The sequence below is a fragment of the Aspergillus tanneri genome, assembly GCF_003426965.1.
Source record: "Aspergillus tanneri strain NIH1004 chromosome Unknown AapTan_6_pilon_pilon_pilon, whole genome shotgun sequence".
NCBI classification, from domain to species: Eukaryota; Fungi; Ascomycota; class Eurotiomycetes; order Eurotiales; family Aspergillaceae; genus Aspergillus; species Aspergillus tanneri.
This window is the reverse complement of record NW_022984633.1, coordinates 3,334,859-3,358,729: the sequence shown is the minus strand read 5'-3', so window position 1 is coordinate 3,358,729 and position 23,871 is coordinate 3,334,859. Positions and strand designations below refer to the sequence as shown.

Genomic DNA, 23,871 nt, shown 5'->3' with positions numbered 1-23,871 from the left:
TTTCATATCCGAAGAACCTCGGCATAAAGATAATAAACTTGACTAGTTATAATAATAATAACACCGCACACCAGTCTTGCGAATTACCGAAACTAGATGGCTGGAAATTAAGGTTATCCAGAGTTTCTAATTTCCAAAGCTATTGCCGGTTTCCTGTCGAGCTCTACGAAGCCGCCAAGGAGCAGAAGCAACAGATTTCTTGCTGGGTAAACCTAGCTATACAGGAATATTCAGTCTCTATTGCATCTCTATATTGCTAAGGGTCATCATCCAGTCCAACCAGTAGAGGTGACTTGGATATTAATATTATTCTTGGCTGTGCCGGTAGTATGTCTGCACTATAGTGTAGGTACACCGCAGCCATGCAGTAGATTTCATTAACTGCGAGCAGATTTGCTCCCATTTTGTTGGTATCAGAGAATCTAGGAGAGACAGACAATATCCACCCGCGCAAATTCTCGCCACTCTCGAGCAAGGCATTTGCCAAACTGACCTACGAAGGCTTTGTTTCCGTTGCAATTCATTGAACTTTTCATACGATGCATCATAATCAAGTTCATAATAGTTACTAGCAATATTTAACTGAACGATCGGCCTCTGGCACCCACCAATTATGTCCACAGTTTTTCAGCTTAGAACCTGCAGCCTGCTCCACAATAGTATCGCTCTAGGCAGTAGATTTGGTCTCCGTAACGACTGAAGTATGACCTTCAGCATGGGCATTGCACTTCTTGGTAATTCTGAAACCACCCAGAAGAAGGAAGAGCGCCTCCAGACCAAAGATTACCACAAGCGCAACCATAGCACCAATAACGCCTGCCACAGGCCTGGACATACCACCATTGCTCTTCGAGCCAGATCCTGCATAGCCTGAGCCCGAGTTAGAAGAGGAAACTGACGCGCACTTGCCATCGCTATTACCGCATGCTTTACACCACTCTTCGTTAGAAATAACAGCGATTTTCTTCGTCTCTGCCGCGAACATAGACCAGGGAATAGTGTTGCTCGTCTGTCCGTACAGAGGGTACTCCCGAGGATGGCCTGAGCCGGTGGCTGTTCCGTTGTGGAAGATAAAACGGACGTTGATCTCGGACGCATCTGGGAATCTGTCGGTGGTCGAGTTGGTGACTAGTTCCCAGGCCATGGAAGAAGCGTAGTCTGGGATTCCGGTGAAGTTAACGTTTGCTGTCGGCAGTTCGGCCAGCCCGAAGTACGAGAGAAATGTTCCGTAGGAGCCGAATTGAATATTCAATTTTTTTTGCCCTTGGCTAGTAATCGTTTCATTGAGAGCTTCAAGTATTTCTCCAGCGAGTTGCGAGCCTGCAATGGCGCGGACTGTGTCAGATGAGTTGTAGGCTAGATTATATTGCTCAATGTTGGCTAGGAGGAAGAGACGGTGCAGTTGGTCGTTTGTGAGGATGTCAGTTGTGTTGTGGATCTTGGCGAAGTTGAAATAGTCGAAAATGGTGTAGGCGCTCCTGAAACTTATATTTGACTCAGTGAATGTGCCGTTTAGTGCGTCTGAGAGGGTGTTGTAAAAGTCGTTGGTGGAATGCAGAAGGTTGTTATACAGCGGTGAGATGTAATAGTTGTTACTGCTGACTTTAGCATTTAAGCAGTCAGTCGAATCCTGCAGCCAGGAGTCATCTTCACTGTGTCTTCCATTTGAGATGAGGTTCAGGGGTATGAGCTGGTAGCCATCCAAGGGCGTCTCAATAGTTGTTCTGTTGGCCAGGGTCTGGTTAGCGGCTTTGCCAACGGGCGGGTAGAGACCCTGCAGGAAACCAATTCCTGAGTTCTGCAGAACCGTATCTGAAGGCACCGTGGCGGTGATCTGTTTCAGATTGACAACTGTATCACTGATGCCCTCAATGTGCTGCGAGGATGTCGAGTTAATGTATCGACTGTGGTAGTAGCTACCAGCCTGGTAGACCTCACTATAGCCAAGGTCGGTGAGCTGAGTGTTTCCCAGCACTTTGGGGGTGCGATCACCATGACGAGCAAAGATATAAGCTCCGAGGATCTTCTCTGCGGAAGTTACATCCGTTAAGGGAATGGCCGTTAGAGCCAGCAGGAGGCTTGACTGGAAGCTAATCTGCATTGTTTCGGAGATATTTCTCTAGCGCCTTAAACTATCAACAATTTTGGTATTGGATTATAGGAGAGTACGAAGCGGGGTTTGGGCGTCCTTGTTAAGTACTATACAAGCAGGGCGTGCAGATTGGGGCATTGTAACCATGATTCCTGCACTGGCAGAGGGGATATGCATGTGGTAGCATAGCATTACCCTTCATTCATGGGGGGTAATTGTCAAATGGTAAGATTCCACGACGGTATCACCCGGAAACGCCTTTCTCGCAACTCGTGGTGATGGATGTGCCTACAGTGGGGGTGGTCCAAAACTCGAATAGAGACGAATTGACGGAACTCGCGTGATAAGGAAAATGCATGTGTAGGGATTACGGAGTAGCTAGGTAAATTTGTTAGGTACTGTCTATTAGATGACTAGATTGCACCTCATCTCGGTGCAATGAGTCTGACTCTTGTTAACTCATCGCCAATTTTAGGAATTGAAAATATGTTTTCAACAATTATCGGTGGAGTCCGTGGAGTTGCGCTACAGGGTTTAGTTTCTGTATGAGAGACATATGTACAATATCGACCAGCTTCCTTTATCCAATATTAAATTGCGAGTGCACTGTATTTAGCAGAACTACTTAGATGACTTGAACTTGTGATGAGTTATAGTATGGCAGAAACAGGTCGTACGGTATGAATATGTGAAATTGAAATTTGCGTAAGAAGCGCCTAGAAGCCTTCATCAATTTCTAAGTAAATTATTACTTTCTCCGTCCCCCACCTTCCTTCCGACCGACATCTTCGTGAATTTTGTTCAACATAACACCCAATGCTCTTATTGTATTGTTTAACGCCCATCGGATCCGCCGTGCCCCCACCTTGGCCTATATGTTAATTAGGAGGTGGAGCATGCGGACTACCCTCACTACCACTACTAATAATTGGATTGCAACACCCAACAACGATAGTAAGAGGTAAACAATATTTGTGAGCACCCCACTTTTGAAAACTAGTGAGTGGATGGGTACTGTGGGCTTCACACTCTTCAGGCGTAGAGCAGACCATCTCAAATGCAGTTGTCTCTAGAATATAGAGTATTTGGAAGTCATCTAAGCAACATGTAGATTTGATGGGAAAAAAAAATTTGTAGGAGCTATCTGGATCTGAAGGTGAGGACGCATGGCCTAGCCGACAAATCCTAACAAACTTCAACGGAACAGATATCGATATCATGCCGACCGCATCCTGCATAAATTCTAAGGAAAGATATGGCCGAGGCCGGAGACTGTGGAATGGCCAGTGAAGGAAATAATCATTGAGTTGGCTGAAAATGAAGTTGAAAGTATATAACACCCGGTTAGACATTACACGGCAAGAAGGCGCTGATGTGTTCTAATAATTGTCTGTGCATCTCGAATGATTGATAGAAGCATCTCTGTTTGGAAATCGGTATCCGCCCAGGTCCGGCTAAGGGCTCTTGTTTTTGCCTGCTCTAACCGTTCCAGCAACTTTGTACTGTCCGTCTCTAGGTCTTGTAGCTGCTGAGCGGCTGCTGGTTCTAAAGCCCGGCACTGATGTTCGACAACAGATTGGCCTGGACATGAATCTTGGCAGGTAGAATTATTGGACGGCTCCACTGCCTTCATAAGATCTTGAGGATGGATTGCCCGGAAAGAACGCCCAACATATTGGTACAGTGCTATATATGCACCAACAGAGTGCTTACTTATCTGTTTGTCAAAGAGCGGCTTTATTGAAGGATCATCGATTTGCCATGCATACGGCGCGTATTCGTCACCAGCTTTAAGACGTACTTCAGACGGCTTGACCTGGATTCCTAGGCTTTCTCCTGCCAAACATTTGTCAGCATTCATTGCATTTAGTCAACTTTTGGTCGTACCGATATGTCGTGACAAACGGTTGCGACATATTGACCGCCATTCCCTTCGTTTCCGATTTCCATTTCCAGTACGGGAGAGGGTTACCCTTGGCCGGACATCTGGACATGTTGTATCGGACTCGACCAGTTCTCCACGCTCCTCTCCCTGAGAGATTATTTTGCTGGGGGGAGTTCGTATTTGCGTACAGTTTATCTGCTTCTCTAAAACTTGGGGTCCAAATTTCTTGCAGTCAACGTCAAGATTCTGAGACCCATCGAGGTCCCTTAGAGTCTCCAGCAGGGCGTCGATTTTCATAGCGCGATTCACGGCCTGATGCATGTACTGTATAGCGAAGTAATCTAGATAAATGAGTGACCACAATGGCACAAATCTTGGGATTTCGAGATCGAGGACCATAAAGGTCACGTGTATTCACCTTGCTTACTTCGTAGTACGTCCGGCAGCGTCGTCGAAATCCTGCTGCCTAAAGGCTACAGGGGAGAGACGCTTCTGCTTCAGACGCCGACTGTCTCAGCAGACGGGTTTTAGGCCAATGATCAGCTTCGTATACATGACTAGCGGGGCAGGAGAACTCGAAGTAGGGCGATCAGCGTGCACCGCCCCAGTAGCTGAGTGCTAGTGCCAGGGAGCACCAGGGAGCACCAGGCATCTAAACCGCACACACGCTAGTCGCGGCAGGGCCCGGTCGGGAGCACCAGGGAGCACCTTTAGAGGCACCCACCGGGGTATTGACCGCACACAAGCCACACGCCGGCCGGTTAGTAGTTGGGTGGGTGACCACCAGCGAATCCCGGCTGTTGTATGTTATATTTTTCAATTATTATTTTTGTTTTTTGCCTTTATAGTAACTAATGTGTCTAACTACATTGAAACTAATCTTTTCCCGCGGGAGTCATTAATGGAATTTATGTAACAACCTACGTATTCACCAGGTAAGTGTGTAACTGACTTGGTGAGCTCATCGCAGCTAACCTCGACTCCTCACTTTCCTTCTCACACGCGCCCCATCATTTTCACCTTCAACTGGAATGATGCTCTTGTGAAGATTAGTATCTTTCTAGAGAATCATATATATATTGTGGGCTGAGGGTAAGCTGCTAAGTACAATATTCTAACAACCTATGAGACTCCTCAAGACGATGTTGATATTAGTGGTAACAACTCTCAAGATAGAGTGATTTTGTTTGTGACCTCAAGCGCTCAGGAATAAGTGATGTAATAATATTTCAAGGGCATCCAACACAACGATGGCTGAGCCATTGATCTTCAACCTCTCGTTTCCATCATCTCTATCTTCTATTCCTCCGCTGTCTTTACCTTTTCCTTTTTTTTACACCCTTCCTCCTCACACCCTTTCACTTCGCACTCCGATTTTTTACCCTCCAATTGCAACAGACAATAATGTTGGAACTTTACTTCGGCCGAGAGACCCTCGCGAATCTGCGTGGTCATGGGGCCCTGCCCTTGGAAGTACTGCTCCTGTCCGCAGGGGACCAGTGTCACAACTTCTCCTAATAAAGTGAAAAGCTGTGATTGTGCACACCCTATGCTGACCACGAAGAATATGGCAAGTTCCTCTCACTGTTGATATATGTTGCGTCGAATTTTGCTACCAGGGACTTGAAGATCTCATCGCTAGGCTTACCTAGAATCCTGGCGTCGAGTCTAAGCCACTTGATCGCCCGGATTTTGGGGTGGATTAGTACAACTAAACGGACGATATGTTTTAGAATAATGGTAGCATTTCTACTAATAAGATGCATCCTCTTTGGTCCCTACCCTATGCCCTTTTACGTAAAGAGTACGTGTGGTGTGTCAAGGCTGATATGATGATCGAGACACCTCCGATGAAGTTGACAAGAACAACAAGGTTTTTAAAGTCGCCATTTATAAGCATCTTGTGTTTTCGAAGTAATGCTCTTCTTAATTCTTTGTTGTCATAGTCGCCAAGGTTAACTGTAGATATAAGATTTGCTGCGGGACCCGACATATTGCAATAGTTAGATTGGAATTTAACGAAGGATGAAGAACGAAGGTAGGAGAAATACTGCTTTATATGGGCGTATCTCTAATAATTATCTGCTCCTTTATGCCCTTGTCATAAAGTGACTTGTGGTAGTCGGATACAGAATATTCACGCACCTAAATCCATCACCTGAAGGCGCGGAACATCGGCGGCAAAAACAGCAAGGATAAATACGCTGGAAGTGGTGAGCACCGACAATTACATGCTGTTGTATAATTTTACCTTTTTATTTTGTTTTGGGGGGGGGGACGTTCGTTTTTTCTCACAGTACGTCAAGTGTGTACGTTTGATGAGGCAGTCTTCTTGGGAGACTTAGTCTTAGGCCTCGCCAAGTTGTAGTGTAAGCGGTTGTTTTAGTTGTGCCGACTTTGCGTAGACTTGGGTCGTTCCTTGAGAGAATACAGTGCCTGCCAAGTTCGTCAAGACGTTGCTTGAATTTTCTCCCTACAGCACGTCGTTCCAACATCGTAGTGGCTCTCTTGACTCCCAGCAAAGAAACAGCATATGCCCCGATAAATGCACGACGATATCTCAGAGCATGGAAGGCGGCTGTCTTCTAGATAAATGAATTCGACATTGCCTTTTACCGTATTCATTTTTTTTTTTTTTTTTCTTGCCCCATTTTATGATGTCGAAATCACTCTAACTGGTGGAACCATCTATGTTTGGATCGTCAAAAAGTCAACCTTTATTTTAATAAAGCTCCGTAGCTCTCTAGTTAGTTCGGCTCTTGAGCTATCACGAAGCACCTTGATAGGATCCTTTCAGTATCTTTTAACATGAATAATACCGTTCGGCAGAAAAACTACCATAGGCTCCAAGTGAACTCTTGCCTTTGTAATGTCGTGTATATTTCCAACGGTATCCATTTTAGATTTGGAATTATCGATGTTAGCAGATTTTCAGCCGTAGGTGTAGACAGACGTTTAGTTTACAGAGACTGGACAGTATCTCTTAATAATTTGGATAGTGAAGAATCAGCTGAAGAATGGGCACGAAACAAGAACCGTATTGGAAGATGAAGGGGAGACCTTTACTACAGTATGCTATGATATTACCAGTCAGCCTATACTATGCATATATGCCATGCACAACCTATTCACAGGAGTTTATGGGAGTGTGTCAAGAAGTGAAAAGGAAGAGTAAATACCCTCCGCCTGTTGGAGCCACGAACAAGCATGCCGTGAATCTAGTTGTCATTAGTACGGATTTCAATTGACCTCGCATTTATTGGTAACTCACACTTTGAAGCAGGAAATATCTGTGCAAGTAGCTTTGCTCCAATCTTGCAGATCTTTCGTGTGCTCTTCGATTGGCTGGCGTGTTCTAGACATCTCTCTGCTTTTTGGTTGGTTAAGAGCTGGTATTAGGGCTCTTCGGGTGGCTTTTCGCCAGAACTCTTATTACCTCAAGTTACCTCCGTCTTGTGTTGTCTGCTTGAATATGAACATTGGAAATTCTGCGTGCCTGCCACTTTGTCTAGAACACTCCGTGCTTGTGAAACGGCGTTTGGTATACAATGTTGAGTTCACTATACCTGTGGTGACAGCTCTGATTACTTGGTTATGTCTGAACTGTGTATGTTGAAAAGTTACTTGGGGACTACATGCAGCCTACTACCGCGAAAAGCCTGAATACATCTATCATTCCCCTAGGACGAGTGGCTGGTTTAATTAAGTCAATCAACCAACTTAATCTAATCCCACCTTATAATGTTCAATTTCACAATCGATAAAACACTAAGGTCAGGATATACAATTCTGTGGTTTCACTGCTATTCAATTAGGCAGTATTGCTCATAACGTTTAATAGTTACTATCTCGGCGAACATATAATTTAGCTGGAATTTAGCATAACGCTCTACTGGCCAAGATTCACCTCCTCGCCGCTAACATAATCATTCTCCCCGTGAGGGAGGTCCTCCTTTCCATGAGGGAGGTCATCTTTTCCATGAGGGAGGTCATCTTTTCCATGAGGGAGGTCATCTTTTCCATGAGGGAGGTCATCCTTTCCATGGGGTAGGTCATCTTGCCCCTGGCCCTGAGGAACTGGACTTCTCTTATAGTTCCCCATGGCCCAGTCAGTGCCATTGCTTCCCTTTCCATGACCACTATTTCCGTGGCCATCATTTCGGTGGCTGTCGCCTTTTCCTTTATCCTCATCTTGCTCGCAGTAGTCTTCGTCACCATGACTAGCTTTGCTGGGCCCTCCCTCCGGGGCGTCATCCCGAATGTGAATACCGCCAGGCGCAGTAGCATCGCGAGGCGGAAGCCCATGAATACCACCGGGGAGGATCACGTCGCGAACAGAAAGATTTTGATTGCCTTTCAAGAGCAAAACCAGTCAGTAAAATAGCTTCTGAGTAGATGTTTTACGTACCGGAATCAACAGGTGCGGCTGAAACTAGGCCAGCGGCGACTATAGCAGAGAGAAGTGCAGACACCTTCATTTTGCTGTTTCAATATGGATCAGAATAGCTAGAAAGAGAAGCCAGTGTGATGCTGAGAATTGCAATTTATCGAGTCGGTGAGTCTTGGATTAAGCATCTCAGAGCCCTCTTTATACCTGAGTTTCATCCGAATTCGTAAGCATTGGGTCTGTATACGCGTCATCCCTATACATCACTGCTAACACTGCCTAGTTGCCTTCCTTAGATGCTACGTGGATATTCATTCAACTGCACCTGGGCCTGCTTAGCGTAACGTTGGAAAGGCATGGAAGCTAATTGTCTGGTACTATATCCAAAGGCAGCGACGATCAAGTATTCGACGCGCTTTTTAGGAAGTTATGGTTGCCGACGAGAATGTGTACGTGGCTTTGTATGTCTGACGTCCTACAACTGTACCACAGCTACAATCATAGGAAAATCTTATCCACATCTGAATACACTGAGAGGCGCAGACAACGCAAGGGATAGATTCTATACTTATTTTTCACAAGGGTCATCTTGCGGATGGATCATAGCTAAACTGAACTATTTGACTAGTAGGTCAATTTAGAGGTACACATCTAATTAACAATATAAATCAATGTGCCTTACAGCCCTTCAACCGAGCATGTAATATCAGTTAAGGCGCGCGTGTTATGCAAGGTATTGATGATACATGCTAATGTACAACATCAGGGCAACAAGTTGGGTCATACATCTTGCCCCTTGCATGAGTTTCCGACTTTCATAAGATGTAAGACACATTCTTCTATCCCAGTTGCCTAAACACTAACTAATATGAAGGAGGTGGCTTAGTAAATGTCCACTGCGTCTTTCTGCGTTGCTCGCTATTGATATGATTCCTATATATCTTTGTTCCAACCGAGCAAACTACCAAGACTTCCAGACCGTGTCGCCTATTATTTACGATGAAGATACCGAACTGGACCGACCTGCTGTGCTAAACGTCGGCTTGCGAAATTCTGGTTATTCTTCCGTATCCATCACCATTTCTTATTTAAGTCATCATGTGCCCGGTAGTATTCTTATGCTCTGCGTAGAACGCCACTGTCAAAAAAGGAACTTCACGTGTTATGACTATTGTCGCGAATAGAATTAGCAGTGTAGAAGTAGGTAGGGGAGGAAAAGAAGCAAACTTAGATTAACACACTATTATTTACTTATTTTTCTTCTTTCCTGTTCTGCTTACTGTATTAAAGCTGCTGCATAGTAAAATTTACTGGACTATTTACCCCAAGGCTCGCTAGAACACGATAGTCATATTCCATTTAACACAATAAATACATATATGCGCTAATTAAATGTCCTAAATATTCTTTCTTGCCCTGTTCAATGTTTGAGCTTAATTGCTTGATCGAGTGGCTCCTAGCCAGAGAAAATTGAAACCCTTTCTCTCCGCCACTGAAGTATAAATCTCGAAACTTTTCAAGTTGTTTTCCCATCTTATAAAACTTGAAGAATTGCTTAGATAATTAGATATGTTCTGACCATGTTAACTCTAGCTTTCTGGCTCTTTATCTTTCTGATAATAGGTCTATAATAGACTGACTGCCTATCTTATCTGGGCTCAAACCGTGAGCTTCCATAGTTAATAATAGCCAGTTGCCAGAATACAAGTTAGATCCACTTCAAGCTGAAAGTTTTCTTCAGTATCCTAAGAACAAATACTTACAGCACATGGATTGGCAGGTTGGACTTAATAACTTACTATTCGCTTTTAGGCTTTGCAAAATGGAACGCCTCCTCGACATCACAATCTGATATTCTGGCAGAAATTACTTTGATCTTTCGAGTTTGTTGAGCTACTCCATGAATGAATGGTTTTGATCCAAGATAAATATAGAAAGAAAGTTCAAGCGAAGAAAGGATGGTAGGTAGAAGGAAGAAAGACCTCAGCCGGAGAAGGATAGATACAAATTAAATAGTACAAAAATAGTGAAAACAAACGGAGAATTGATATGGCAGGAAAGAGAATACTAAAAAGGGATCCATTGGAAAGACGCTGTCATCATTAGCTACTGTCTACGAAACTATAAAAGAAGGTAGTGAAATGTCCATCTCTGAGCAGATGGAAAGGAGAAGGAGAATTGAAAATAATATAGAAAAATTTACTTGAGCTCTAAATGTAACATAGTGGTTCTAACCAGACTGCATAAAACGACTCCTTTTTGTAATAGACATCCCAACTAAGTATCTTAATATCCAATATATCCCACGCTGAAAGAAACCACAACAAACTCTCCTGGAAACAAATGTATACAAAATCAAGAACCCCATTTAAACCACATTCGATCTACCCACTCCTCTTCGTCCAGAGAGAAAAAATGAACACCCGATGACCGCCAAAGAGAACGCAAAGTCGATAAACATAAAGGCTGAGTCTGCCTTGGCGGAGGTACATCGGCTCTTGAGATTATTTGGATGGTCATTGTTGTAGCATCTCTGTTCGTCTTTGACAGTGACGCAGCCGCCACTGAGGATCTGGTTGTTCCAGATGGTATACTTGTCTTCACAGTTGGTTCCCTTGAGGATGACTGCGAAGGCCTGGTGAAGTCAGCATCAGATCAGACTGAAAGACTACCGGTATGAAAGGTATAGTGACGTACAATCCCACCAGCCAGGAAAGCAAGGCTGGCCAGCCCATCCAAGATCCAAGTGATTAGGCCGTCCAGGGAAGACACAAATAAAGCAGCGATGCCAACTAGTGAAGCCACAATCCCCAGGGCTCCTGTGAATCCAGCGTATCCTGTTATGGCGGGCGCGGAGCCAATGGCTTGACCCTTTGCGAGCGTCACGGACAACCCGAGGACAATAGTGGCAAAGATAATCTAAGACAGTCAGCAAGGGAGAAATTGTACCTGAAATGTGGCCTTCTCTTACCTGGAATACACGCACAACAACAGTGATGACCTGCATTATGAGCTGGTTTTATTGCGAATGTATGCCCGCACTCAGTTTATTCTATGTGTGTAGTTTTGCTCCAAAACGCAGGAAGTCCTCGAAAGAACGGGAAAGGTTTGTTGGTTTTATTAGACAGGTCATAACGAGGCAGAATGTGGATTGCGTCAATTCCTTCACAGTCAGTGAATACGAGCAATCAACTTCAGACAACCAAGAGTTGGACCCCAGTCAGGACATGAGGATAGTGATCGATGCGTTTCATATTATTTGGCCCCTTCGTATCTCCCGCCGTCAAAGCCTCATCTTAACTGAGCCATTGAGGTGATGCGGGAAATTAAAGCAATTTCGATCCACATGTAAATGGTCTCTTGGTTAATTGCAGCTCTTGAGATAGAAGGAATCATGCAATAATAACTGCGCCGGATGTACAAAATATAGTAAATGAGGGTCGTCGTGATAGAGGAGCAATCGCTCAAACGTGGCCTCTCTGGCCCACAAGGCTGTGCTAGGCTTTCCCTTTATCTGCCCCAAATACTGCCTTGAAGTAGTCCGCTAGGGTTTCATCATGATGACTGTGCAGAATAATGACCTATCCCAATGTGGGCATTCTGTCGCAACCTTGGATGTGTACAGCCATGGAGCAAAGCCCGTAAGATTAAAAGGTGACTATCGGCTGAGGACAGAGAATAGTACAGTCATTCTTGAATTTGCAATTTCAGCTATACGTCCACAGTTATGTATATACATATACGAGAACAGATTCCTGTGAATGATCGATTAGGTCAACCGATCAGGTGCGATATCCCGATGCTCTCATCCAAACATCTACAATTTTCGAACCGTCATCCAAACTCGAGTCTACAATCCAGTACCATCCATACATTGCGCCGGTGATACAGGCATGGTTGGGATAGATGCGAACCGCTTGGGATATCTCAAGCGGGATCTTTGGGATCTCATCGCTCTCCATCTCCCACGAGACGATCGAGTGCTCTTGACTGATGCGTCCGACAATCAGACGAGGCGTAGCAGTTGCCCTTCGCCAATTTCCGACCACCCCCCATCCTGAGTAACTGTGACAAGGTTCTCGACCTAGAGCCAATGTCCCCGCCGCAAGGAGCGCTTCAGGTCGGGATCGCTCGCCGTCATTGTACAAGCTGCACACCTCTGCAATGACGGAGATGGCAATTTCCTCCTCGGGATTACCTCTGGCGTCCGCGTTGGTCTCCAGCTGCTGCATATCCAGCACCGCATAATTGCCGGCGTGGAGCTCAATCTCCAGGTCTGTGCTGGGAAGTGGACAGCGCAACAAGTCCTTCAAGGCCTTTGTCTCTGGGGTTGGTTTCCTCTCTTGTACTAGATTCTGCATGGCAGCTGCCTGAGGGGTTGCTCCGACACTAAGAACCAGCTTCCTATGCGGCAACAGATGCTGATGATGCTGCACGGCGTCCCTGCACCCGATGATTTCCGACGTCAAGTGGGCCATCGCCTGTTGTGGTGTGGTTCCTGAATAACTCAAGCTACTGTGCGAATACACTCCCAAGAGCCGAGCGAATCCCAATTTCTCTGCATCTGCAAGCTTCTCCAGTAAGCCGTTCTTGTTTAATGCAATCGGTGGCAGTCCCGCGCGATGATACCCCGTATCCACCTTGAGGAAGACACACGCTGGAAAGTGAGTGATTGCAGAAAACCTCTCCAGATAAGACAATTGGTCTGGGTGGTCGATCATCACGGAAATGCTACCTTCACCCAATTCACAAGCCAGTTGCGCCAACCGCGGAACCTGCGACGGCACAAGTGGGATGCCATAAAGGACATTGATTCGACGGCCTTTGGCCTTGAAATCCTTCAACAGGACAACCAGATGCTCGATCTCGTTCACCGTTGATGCGACCAAATTGACGTCGGTATTTTCCTCTCCCATCTGCAATTGGGTGACTTGCCATGTCTGAATGGTGAGCTATCGATCGGCATTTATTCAGGTCGAGTTATGGCTTATTGGCTTACCTTGTGTGTCTTGACATGTGCTCGGAACCCGACATTTAATGCCTTCATCGCACGACGCATCTTGTCGCAGTTGCGTCGGAGGATCGCCGCATCAAGGACGGCACATGGCCTGGGCAGATTTGCGATGTCTTTGCCGATGTAAAGGGCTTTCAGATCCTCTTCTGAGAGATGTCCGGTTGCCATGGTTCTATTTGATTCCTAGAACAGGCTATAATTTCTGAATCATGCCAGTCCGATGAAAGATTGGGTGTGAGAGTCCTCGAAATGGAGTGGAGTCAACGCCAGATCCAGTACCCTAAATAATCAAATCCCCGGAGCAGATCTCGTTCCCGCGGATGAGGGAAGTGACTATGGGGAATTCATCAGGCTTTAGGATCACTATCTCGCCAGGGCTGATATATCTAATACTGCTTGAAGATCCCGCAGCATATAAGCTACGTATTGATTCACCGGACCCGCCGGTAGAACCGCCGGCTGATCTTTCAACCGGACAACAGGCTATTTATTCAGTAAACAACACATAGAACTGTATATAGATTTGATCACTATGGAGGGTCTCATTCACATGCCAAGTGTTAGAAATGAGTCATAATATTCAACAGAGTCAAAGTTTCACGTACCACCAGCATAGGTATATTGAATAGCAAGGTGAATATTGAGTCTGAACATACTGCAAATAGCAATCAATGAATCAGAATACTCCTGCAACAAGGTGAATCCAGTAGTCAGGATACAGTATATATAGGACCGCTTCCCCCCTTTATGACCACCTCGGGACGGTTTCCTTTAGGATTATATTTCTACATAATACAATCCTATCATTCTCTATTTAATATAATTGCACGAGGCTTTACTAGAGTATGTTTCCTGCTCAGTTTTCATAAAAAGTTTGATATCACTATAGCTCATACGGGTAATAGGATCGCAATTACATCCACTCTGCGCATGAGGAGGGACGCTTCTGAAGAAGGATTTCGGAAATGGATCCTGTATGCCGTAACCCGGAGGGATGAGCTATTGCTAAGGCTCCCGGCTTCTATGATACTACTAAATTACGGCTCACTAAGAGCCTAGGTTTTCAGCTGTTGAATGGTTCTTTCATAGGAGCTATTAGCGCTGATTTGGGATAGAATGTGATATTATACCACATATCTAGTGGACGAGATCTACGCCGCTGCCGAAGAACGCAATGCTGCCAACGATTGTGCCGGAACAGACAGGGCCGGAGAGCGTATTTTGAACACGATCCCCCGCTAGGAACTGGCATCATGGCGGTGATCCAAGAAGACCACTATGCGAGAGAGAGGCACGAGATGTAACTTACTGCGAGGTTGCGTGCATATGAAGATTTAGGCACTTGAAAAGTTACTCGGCTACCTAAAACCCATGGGCTCTAGGAGAGCACTAATTTTGGTATTTCATGTATTTTTCTATATTGACATGGAACCTACCTAACCAGCCACCACATATGAGTTGCTATTAGGCATCCTGGATATGCCGAGTCCGTATGACTTGTGACTTTGGAGCGGGTGACCTCATCCGGCGTCGCGACAACACTGAGTGCATGAATAAGTTGCCGCTATTCGACAACGTCGATGACTTCTTGAAGTTCTCCATCAACGTCAAAGAGAAGGAAACAAGTCACCCATCGACGGCGCCGTCTCCGCCTCGATGGTCGTTCCAACCCCTGAGCAACAGCTAACGAGTAGCGAATTTCCTTGGGGCCACCGCATTATTTAATGGTCCTGATGATTACACGGCGTTGTTTGCCCTTTCGAATGAGTATTATAATCGCGTTATTAATAGCTAAAATTACCTAGTGCGTGATCGGATGTCAGGGGCCTATCCAACCAAAACAAAATCGGTGATACTTTCATGAGGTGATAACGCCGGCCCAGTCATACCACTCACTTTCAGAGCTGGGTGTCGTTCGCGTATTCGAAGTAGGGGCCATCTTTGGCGGTTCACTATCATTAATTGCGATTCGGATGGGACTTCAATAATAGATATCATAAGTATGCTACTACACTGCATTGCAGTCTTGGTCTTCGTGTTAGCGCGGAGACGATCGGGAGGCACCCTGTAGATAGGAACCGATCGCTATCCGAATGATAAACGCACATAAATCACTAGCGAAAGGCAGATGAAATATGTATCGATTTCTAAGTATACTCTGATACTGTACAGGCGAGTACACCATAGACCGTTGATCCCATCCCATATCCGTCAATTCGATTCGACTACAGCTCATGCAAAACACTGCAACCATTAGCGACCGTCAAAACAGCCAGATGAATAAAATCAGAACTACTTACCTCTCATCCCGAGCCTGCGGGTCATTCGGACACACACTCTCCATAAACCTATTCACCTCTTCCTTCACCAGGGGAACCATCCTGGCAGCAGCAGCCGGCATCTTATGACACCGGCGCTGCACCAGATCATTATACGCCTTGAAGGGACCGACCATCTCGTTCACTCCCGTGTGCAGCACGCAGTCGCGAAACTCGGTGAAGTCATCATCGCACAGCGACTTGGACGCCCATTTCTTCTTGATACAAAAATCCCAGACGAGGTTGAAGAGTTTCTCCGGCACGTAGGACTCGCGCAACTCGAAGCCCACGCCTTTCAGCTGTAGGATGGCCCAGTTGTAGTTGTGGTTCTCGGATTTTTGAAGCAATTCGTAGTTGATGCGCTCGGGGCCACACTGGTTGCAGACCTTTTTGACGAGGTCGCTGGCGATCGGGGCGATGATGTTGTGTGTTGCCTGCACGTGGGTCGCGCAAGGTTCGCCGAATATACGTTGATAATCGGGTTGAAAGGCGGCGAGGATGGGAGAGACGCAGAGGAAAGGGAGGAGCAGGTAGCGGGTAATCGACGGCATGGTGAGGTCTGGATAGGTGAATTCGACGCAGTCGAGGAGCAAGAAGTGAGAGAGGGGAGAAACGAGGGTCGAAGGAATTCAAAATGAAGATCGCCAGTGTTTCTTGGTTGGGCCTCTGACCTGGCCTCAGGCAGCCAATCAATGCAGCGCGACGATACCCGCCCTGTCCCGTCTAGAGATAACCGTTTCAGCCTTATATGCACTGGCTAATTATACGGTGTGCTGTCTTGCTCAACTCTTTGGATTAGCAATTATTCGTATAGTTAGTCTGCTATGTAGATAGTAACGCCGAACAACTAATAATAGAAGGCCATGCATTCATTCTATAGTAACCTAGTCACCACTAGAGCAGCCCCAAGCTGGGTGTAATGTAGGTTCATGTTATAATAATCCTTTATGGAGAATGCTAACTAGGTACATGATATAGTGCCCACATTAGTGATGGTGGCAGAAACGTAGTAGTTGCATCTTGAGGGGATTTGTCTTACTACGCCCTCTTAATTACTGTACTGTATACCTTCTCTACAACCCCTTGAGCTAATCTTTTAATGTAAGCGGAAAATTGAGCAGCAAACATCAGTGGCATTTTTTTGAGCTTGTTTCCCAACATTATAGTTGAAGGTCTTCCTCGGTATCATGTGCACGATCAAACTGTCAACTGCTCTGCCTTGCTTGGCAAGTAATTGTAGCACTGAGTTTTCATTTCCGTCCGGGGCAAAGGTGTGCCGGAATGTGAGCAGTCGGGCTATCCCGGGGAAGGCCCTCAGGAACAAATGGTTGGTCCTGTGGTGCGAGATACTCGGCTATCTTGAGAAGAATCTCCACCGGAAGGTTGCATTTATCGGGTGTGCCTATTGTTGCTGGATGAAACGGAGGCAGGAGAGATGAGGGGAGATGGGGGGACCCGGAAATTTATGACATTTCCGTCTTCTGTTTTCTGCTTCGACTAGTTGTCTTCGGCCAAACCACCAAGAACAAGCCGAATGAACATGGTAGTCGTGACTCACGAAGCCTGGCGCTGCTAGCTAAGGTATACTCGGGACGCCGCCTGGTGGTCCAGCTGGCGGTCTTATCTCAAGCACTTCACTACGATGAGATCGAAGTTGGCAATGTGAAAGGCCTTGTTCATTGCAGCCCCGGCCTCTTACTGGTATCTGAAGGCGTTCACAATCGCCAGTACAACCAAACAGCTAGGCTACATTGTCTTAATAACATATGGCCTCCATGGTCGGTCTTGAAAAAGCGCCCCTTGAGAAACAAACAGAACATGTAGTTTTGCTAAAAGCCAACTTGTACGGGTCATTGGGATGCTGGCTATCAATGGACTACAGAAGATTGCCCAACAGGAAACTGTCTCCGCAGTCGTGGTGAGTCTTTCTGCAGTCTTGTTCTCATTTGCAAAAAAAAAAAAGGCGGCTAATATAAACTCCACTCAACGGTAACGACATATGTACTGGCGATGAGTAGCCCATCTATTACTGAAAGCAATCCCATGGAACTCTTGCTCCAGGGTAGTATTATAGATACCGAAGGCTACATCACAAATGCTAAAATTAACAATATACTTAGCCTGTACCAGCGTATTAAAAGCTGGCATAATTAAAGCCTCCAGAAATCTTAGTTTATAATCATTAGAAAGGCTTCAACTTCGCCAGTAAAATTAATTAGGTTGTCGATCTACAGAAGTTCGGTGATGATACTTCATGTGATAGTAAATGCACCGACTATAATATCATGCCCGTAGCTTCTAACGAGGAAAAGATTTCGGACACGCGTCCTACAGAACCTTGAAGCTATTAAAGCCTGCTCGGCCCAGTATATCCTCGAAGTTCTCCAGAAGAACCCAACTAATATACTGGCCTGGTATAGCTCCCACATGGAAGATTGCTACGACAAGAACTTTGATCGCTATGCCGATGCTGTCATGGACAGCAGTACCAAGGCTGTCGAGAACTTAATGCTCGCAAATGGAGACAAATAATACTTCATCTGTATTGTAACCGAGACTGTCCTCTGTAAGTATTACAATTCTCTCTATACCAGGAAGGCAGACCGCGACATCAACTCCCGTTGCTGCGAAAAGTACAACTATATTCTGGACTTTATATATGATAACTTGGAGGTAGTTAGCCAAGACGAAGATAGCATCTACTTTGGCAATGTCAATAACCGGGTCGATACCATAGCTCTTCCCAATATAATGATCTCCGACTCCATCAAGAAAATGGATTCTGTTATCAAGGTGGCGAAGAAGCTGAAAGAGGTGAAAGAGAAAGCTACTATCATGGCATTCTTAAGCGCCATCTTCCTCTTCGTGCTAGCTATTCGAGAGGTAGTATAGTCGCCTTACTAGTGAACATCGGCCGCATTGTTGCCCTGGGTACGGTGGGTAATATGGTTCTCGAGGTCATCAGCAAAGTCCCCCGTGACAGTGCCCTACACCATCTCAATTCTCTCTGCGTCCATGCTCTCTCAACCTGTGCAGGGAGCTACCATATGGAGCTCGTCCAGCGTGACGTGTCTCCCTCCACGGTCCACAACAGTAAACAAACCGAGATCAAAGATATACTCAACCGCAATAGCCTATGCAATCTCACTTTGACAGCTATGATACATATTTCAATCTGACATACTCCCAAGCATCTAAACAGAATTGGTTAGCCTACAACTCATCCATTAAAGAGGGGACTCGTGAGGATTCCATCAGGTTAGTATGTTTGCTCAATCAAGACAGGAACACTTCAACGCGTCTGGGCACTGGTGATCGATTTGGAAGTTACATTATACACATCTCATCTGGGGCAAATAAATGCGGATGGCTATATCCATAGAACTTCAATATAGAGTAACGGGATCCAGTTCAGAAAGTGATTGGTTGCCTCGTCCTCCAACCAGCCCAAGGATACAGTCTAAAAAGAATACAGATGCCGGCATCGCTTCGTTTCACGTTCCTTCGTTCATCGCTGACACAACTTTTATTCCTCCACCGGAGTAAACTTCAACATCAGCTTCCGTCCGACCGGCAGGGAAATAAAAGCAAAATCCTGTTCAATGCCTTCGTCGTCAATGATCGATGTCGTATAATTGGTGTATACAGCCGCCATGACCATCTTGATTTCTATCATGCCTTAGTTAGCATGACTCTCCGAATGTACCGTGTATTGTAGAAAGGAAGAGAGACATACCCTGCATCGCAAAGTTACTTCCCAGACACATTCGTCCGCCACTTCCAAAGGGCCAGAACAGCCGCCGCATATCGTGGATCTTTCCTGGTTCGGGTTCCAGCCATCGTCCGGGTCGCCATTGGTCTGACTCAGGATAGATCTCTTCGATGCGATGGAGGCTGTATGCCGAGGAACTCACCCGCACACCACCGGGGATATTGTCATAACCATCGAGCGATATGCCATTTGCAGAAGCAGGAGTGGATCGGGGTAGTGGTGCAGGAGCAGGAGAGTGCACGCGGAGGCTCTCCCGGAGGATGGCATCAAGCAGAGGGAGAGAGTCGATGGCGGATGCGGAGGGGATCTGAAGGAGATCCCCACTGGTCGGGGAGAGGAACGGATATTTTAACTGCGAACTCAGAGTGAGAAGCTCGCGACGTAGCTCGGCTTGGATATGCGGATGCCGCGAGAGCTCCCACATCATGTAGGTGAAGGTGATGCCGGTAGTTTCGTGACCGGCCACCAGGTGATCCAGCAGCTCGGAAGCAATGACTAACTCGCGCGGACGACTGTCTGAGTCTTTTTCAAGGCTGTCCCGCAGCTGATTATACACGACAGGCTTTGTGGCGACCGGCACGTCGTTTGGGTGAGCATTGTGTTCCATGCGACGACAGAGGGAGAGACACCAGGACTCGATGAAGCCGTCACGACGGTCGTCCCGGCTCATCTCCTTGAACTGTTCGTATTCGTCCAACCACTTCTGCCATTCCGGCAGCTGTGAGATATACGTCGTGCTGTTTCTGGTGCCGAATAGATACGCCGAGGTGAAGTCCATGCCCACGGCCTGGAACAAGGGCAACACATTGATGGCTTCTCCACTGGACGCGACCCGCTGCAAGGTGGGCAACAGTCGCTGCGATAGAACGATGCGCGAGATATCACGGAGATCCGTCGACTCCTGCAGAAAGGACTTGGAGTAGATTTTGCTCAGCATGCGCTTCTGGCGGGCATGTGGCTGGTTGTTCACCATGCCCACGAGATTCTCAGTGTGAAAGTTGATGAACAGGTCACTATACCACGGGTGCTTCTCGAAAGCACCTGTGTAGATGGTTTTGAGACCACTCAAGGAATTGACGCTCAAGTCGTTAGGGCCCAGTCGCACCACGGAGCCATACTTGCGATGGCAGTCGAAGATGGTGAGGACCTCCTTGCCAGCATTGCGTCTGCGTTCAATCCACGCCGACGACAGAGGCGAGGTAAAATGGGCATTGGGGATTTTGGCTAGCGGGGAGAGGAAATAAGGATGGATTACGTAGTGATAGAACAAGATGGCGACCAGAGCGGCCACCGCAATAATGGTTGGAGAGGCCATCGCACCGGGTTTCTGACGGCAATGCCGAGTCTCTGATTTCGTGTCTTTTAAGATCTGACCATTGTGATATCAGGATCTGGTATCCGCAGCTTTCCAGCACGGACTACTCCCTAAGCAGACCACGTTTGCAAGCGAAGTGGCCACGGTGACTCAATGCAAATGAATCCTGTCTTTCATTTACCCTTTCGGGGATTATCCTGAGTCGGGGATTTAATTCTCCTGTCGTGATTGCATGACAGCCCCACTGGCGCCAAGAGGTTTCAGCGCCCCAGAAAACAAAGTGCACTAAAACCGATAGCCTGGTGGAGATGCTGAAGTCTGTTAGTCACTTGAGATTAATATCATCTAATCCTCTTATTCATTATTCACCTGGCCTGCATGCCGGACAAGGACTGGACGGTCGAATTGCCCAAAAGAATTAGGGCTGCCTTCATGGTTATCATAATGCCGAATCTTCTGGTCATGCAGGCTCACTCTAGGCGCCTTCTAGCATTCTTCTAATCTTCTTCTAATTCCTCCCCCAGAGAAGACGATGAAACAGTTCCTGAAAGTCGATCTCTTCTTGTCCCTGCACACTGTTTCAACTTGTTCCCCGTCTGGATGGACTGACTCTCCTCCGGGGTCCAACTCGCTTATTATTGTCTCCAACTGACTAGCCAGTGGCGTTTGATAGTACTTCATTACATTTCGGAGACAAGCTCTATCTGAGCTTTTTAATTTTTTTTTTTCATTTTTTATTTTCATAATTTTTATTTTCTATTTTTTTTTTATCGCCCCTCCCTGATTTCTACTCCATGCTATCGGCAATTTAAGTTCTGATCCTTTCTCATTTTCTCTCATTCCTTGCATTGCCCCTCCATTTTCTGTCCCAATCCCTCGAGTCTTCATTCTCGTGGTTGAATGCGCATCTTGCGCTGGTGAGCAAAAATGTTCAACCTCAACAGCACCAAGGGTGGCACCCAGGTGTCAACCTACGGCGACGAGGCCGCCATCCCCAAGAGCCATGTGCCCGACAAGTACAGAGGTACTTCGGCAGATAAGGCCGACATGAGTGCTTTGGGTAGAGAACAAGTCCTTCGAGTACGAGAGTTCATTCCCCTTCGGCTATCCAACTAGCTAGCTGGGTTGCCCGCTGACTCCATCCAGCGTAACTTCCGATTTATTTCGATCGTTGGGTTTGGATGCACGCTGATCGCCACGTGGGAAGTGGTTCTGACGTATGTCTTGTCTTCCGTATTAACTCCTCTGTCCACGGTGGACAGCTAATTGGAATGACTACTATCCAGCCTGCTTGCACAAGGCTTGACCGATGGAGGCACCGCGGGTTTAATATGGGGCTTCCTCATCGTCGCAAGTGGATTCCTACTAGTGTTCTTGAGTTTGGCCGAGATGGCCTCGATGTATGTGTGATCGAATGCCTTAAAGATTTCGAGATAGGTGTCATGCTGAGACATTTGTTAGCGCCCCGACCTCGGGTGGTCAGTACCACTGGGTTTCGGAATTTGCACCTCCCAGTTGCCAGAAGTTCCTGAGCTACATCACCGGTATGGAAATCCGCGGAGCTGGACTTCGCATGGACTAACGGAGACAAAAGGCTGGCTGTGTGCTATGGGATGGCAATGCGCCATTGTGTCTATCACTTTTCTGGCGGGCACCATCATTCAGGGTCTGATTATCCTCAATAATGAGAACTATGATTCCCAACGGTGGCATGGCACCATGTTGGTGATTGCCATTACCACCTTTTCTATTCTCTTCAACACCTTCCTGGCAAAGAAGCTGCCCTTTGTGGAGGTGTTGATTCTCATCCTTCACGTCGTCGGATTGTTTGCCATCATCATTCCCCTCTGGGTCCTAGCACCTCGTCGCACCGCCAAGCAGGTGTTTACCGAATTCAACAACGGTGGTGGATGGAACAGCGAGGGAACGGCCACCTTGGTAGGCTTTTCGACAACCATCACCGCATTAATTGGATATGATTGCGCCGTGCATATGTGTAAGTGAAAAAACCTACTGCCGCTGACGCATTGGCATAAAACACAGGGTTAATGTAATATCTCTGCAGCCGAGGAAATTAAGGACGCCTCAGAGACGCTCCCCAAGGCCATGATCACGTCGGTGGTCGTCAACGCGGCCTCGGGCTTCGTCCTACTGGTCACGGTCTGCTTCACATTGGGCGACATAGACGATATCCTGGCATCGCCCACTGGCTACCCTTTCATCCAAGTATTCTACAATGCTACCGAGAGTCTGCCGGGAACCAACACTATGACGGCCATCCTCGTCCTCACCCTGACGGCCAGCTCCATCACCGAAGTAGCCACCGCATCCCGACAACTGTGGTCCTTTGCCCGGGACCGCGGACTGCCGTTTTCGGGATTCTTTTCCTACGTGAGTGATGCCACGTGCTACGCTATTACGTACATAAAACTGACGCCATCACAGGTTACTCCGGGCTGGAACATCCCATTCAACGCGGTGATGGTGTCCTTCGTGGTCACTGCGCTGCTCTCGCTGATTAATATCGGTTCCACAGTCGCTCTGCAGGCCATCGTGACTCTGACTACCTCCTCGCTGATGTCCTCGTACGTCGTTACGATTGGATGTCTCCTGCACAAGCGCCTGCGGGGCGAACCCTTGCCTCCCCATCGGTGGTCGCTAGGTCGATTCGGCATGGCCATCAACATCGGGGCGCTGTGTTTTCTGCTCCCCGTGTTCGTGTTTGCTTTCTTCCCTCTGACCTCGACGGTGGACAAGGAGACGATGAACTGGAACGTGGTCATGTACTGCGGCATCATCTTCATTGCCGTCACGTACTACATTTTCCGTGGCCGACACTATTACATTCCCCCGGTGGCTTTGGTGAAGCGAGAGATGTAGAGATCGGTCGGTCACTTGGTCGAGACCTTGTGTGATTATTTTTTGTTTATTATTATTTATTCTTTAATTTACTTTTGGTTCCCCCTATTAGTCTAGTACATATTAATATTCCCCCATTAACCCTATTTGGTAACGAGCGCGGAGTATTTTGCACTAACAATGGCAATGTGACCCAAGACATTAGTTCCTTCGCGTCCACGGCGAACCT

At 46.8% G+C, this 23,871-nt stretch overlaps 8 protein-coding genes across 8 annotated transcripts; 1 reads left to right on the top strand and 7 right to left on the bottom strand.

The window, feature by feature from the left end:
• Window positions 1-667: 667 nt before the first annotated feature.
• ATNIH1004_009127 (uncharacterized protein) lies at window positions 668-2,101 on the bottom strand (the record flags this gene model as incomplete). Its single annotated transcript, XM_033573725.1, has 1 exon — window positions 668-2,101. One exon carries the CDS (start codon window positions 2,099-2,101, stop codon window positions 668-670), a length of 1,434 nt encoding a protein of 477 aa, XP_033424277.1.
• A 1,342-nt stretch (window positions 2,102-3,443) lies between these two features.
• Window positions 3,444-4,274, bottom strand: ATNIH1004_009126 (uncharacterized protein; the record flags this gene model as incomplete). The annotated part of the gene is made up of 2 exons (XM_033573724.1): window positions 3,444-3,928; window positions 3,980-4,274. 2 exons carry the CDS (start codon window positions 4,272-4,274, stop codon window positions 3,444-3,446), a joined length of 780 nt encoding a protein of 259 aa, XP_033424276.1.
• A 3,592-nt stretch (window positions 4,275-7,866) lies between these two features.
• On the bottom strand, window positions 7,867-8,455 carry ATNIH1004_009125 (uncharacterized protein; the record flags this gene model as incomplete). The annotated part of the gene is made up of 2 exons (XM_033573723.1): window positions 7,867-8,330; window positions 8,386-8,455. 2 exons carry the CDS (start codon window positions 8,453-8,455, stop codon window positions 7,867-7,869), a joined length of 534 nt encoding a protein of 177 aa, XP_033424275.1.
• A 2,277-nt stretch (window positions 8,456-10,732) lies between these two features.
• On the bottom strand, window positions 10,733-11,371 carry ATNIH1004_009124 (MARVEL domain-containing protein; the record flags this gene model as incomplete). The annotated part of the gene is made up of 3 exons (XM_033573722.1): window positions 10,733-10,999; window positions 11,062-11,283; window positions 11,336-11,371. The coding sequence occupies 3 exons, from the start codon at window positions 11,369-11,371 to the stop codon at window positions 10,733-10,735; spliced, it is 525 nt and encodes a 174-aa protein (XP_033424274.1).
• A 775-nt stretch (window positions 11,372-12,146) lies between these two features.
• ATNIH1004_009123 (uncharacterized protein) lies at window positions 12,147-13,546 on the bottom strand (the record flags this gene model as incomplete). The annotated part of the gene is made up of 2 exons (XM_033573721.1): window positions 12,147-13,304; window positions 13,364-13,546. The coding sequence occupies 2 exons, from the start codon at window positions 13,544-13,546 to the stop codon at window positions 12,147-12,149; spliced, it is 1,341 nt and encodes a 446-aa protein (XP_033424273.1).
• Window positions 13,547-15,603: 2,057 nt separating this feature from the next.
• On the bottom strand, window positions 15,604-16,247 carry ATNIH1004_009122 (uncharacterized protein; the record flags this gene model as incomplete). The annotated part of the gene is made up of 2 exons (XM_033573720.1): window positions 15,604-15,622; window positions 15,679-16,247. The coding sequence occupies 2 exons, from the start codon at window positions 16,245-16,247 to the stop codon at window positions 15,604-15,606; spliced, it is 588 nt and encodes a 195-aa protein (XP_033424272.1).
• A 2,975-nt stretch (window positions 16,248-19,222) lies between these two features.
• On the bottom strand, window positions 19,223-20,783 carry ATNIH1004_009121 (cytochrome P450; the record flags this gene model as incomplete). Its single annotated transcript, XM_033573719.1, has 2 exons — window positions 19,223-19,365; window positions 19,433-20,783. The coding sequence occupies 2 exons, from the start codon at window positions 20,781-20,783 to the stop codon at window positions 19,223-19,225; spliced, it is 1,494 nt and encodes a 497-aa protein (XP_033424271.1).
• A 927-nt stretch (window positions 20,784-21,710) lies between these two features.
• Window positions 21,711-23,663, top strand: ATNIH1004_009120 (putative GABA permease; the record flags this gene model as incomplete). The annotated part of the gene is made up of 6 exons (XM_033573718.1): window positions 21,711-21,863; window positions 21,930-22,000; window positions 22,070-22,183; window positions 22,245-22,327; window positions 22,378-22,779; window positions 22,849-23,663. 6 exons carry the CDS (start codon window positions 21,711-21,713, stop codon window positions 23,661-23,663), a joined length of 1,638 nt encoding a protein of 545 aa, XP_033424270.1.
• Window positions 23,664-23,871: the final 208 nt, after the last annotated feature.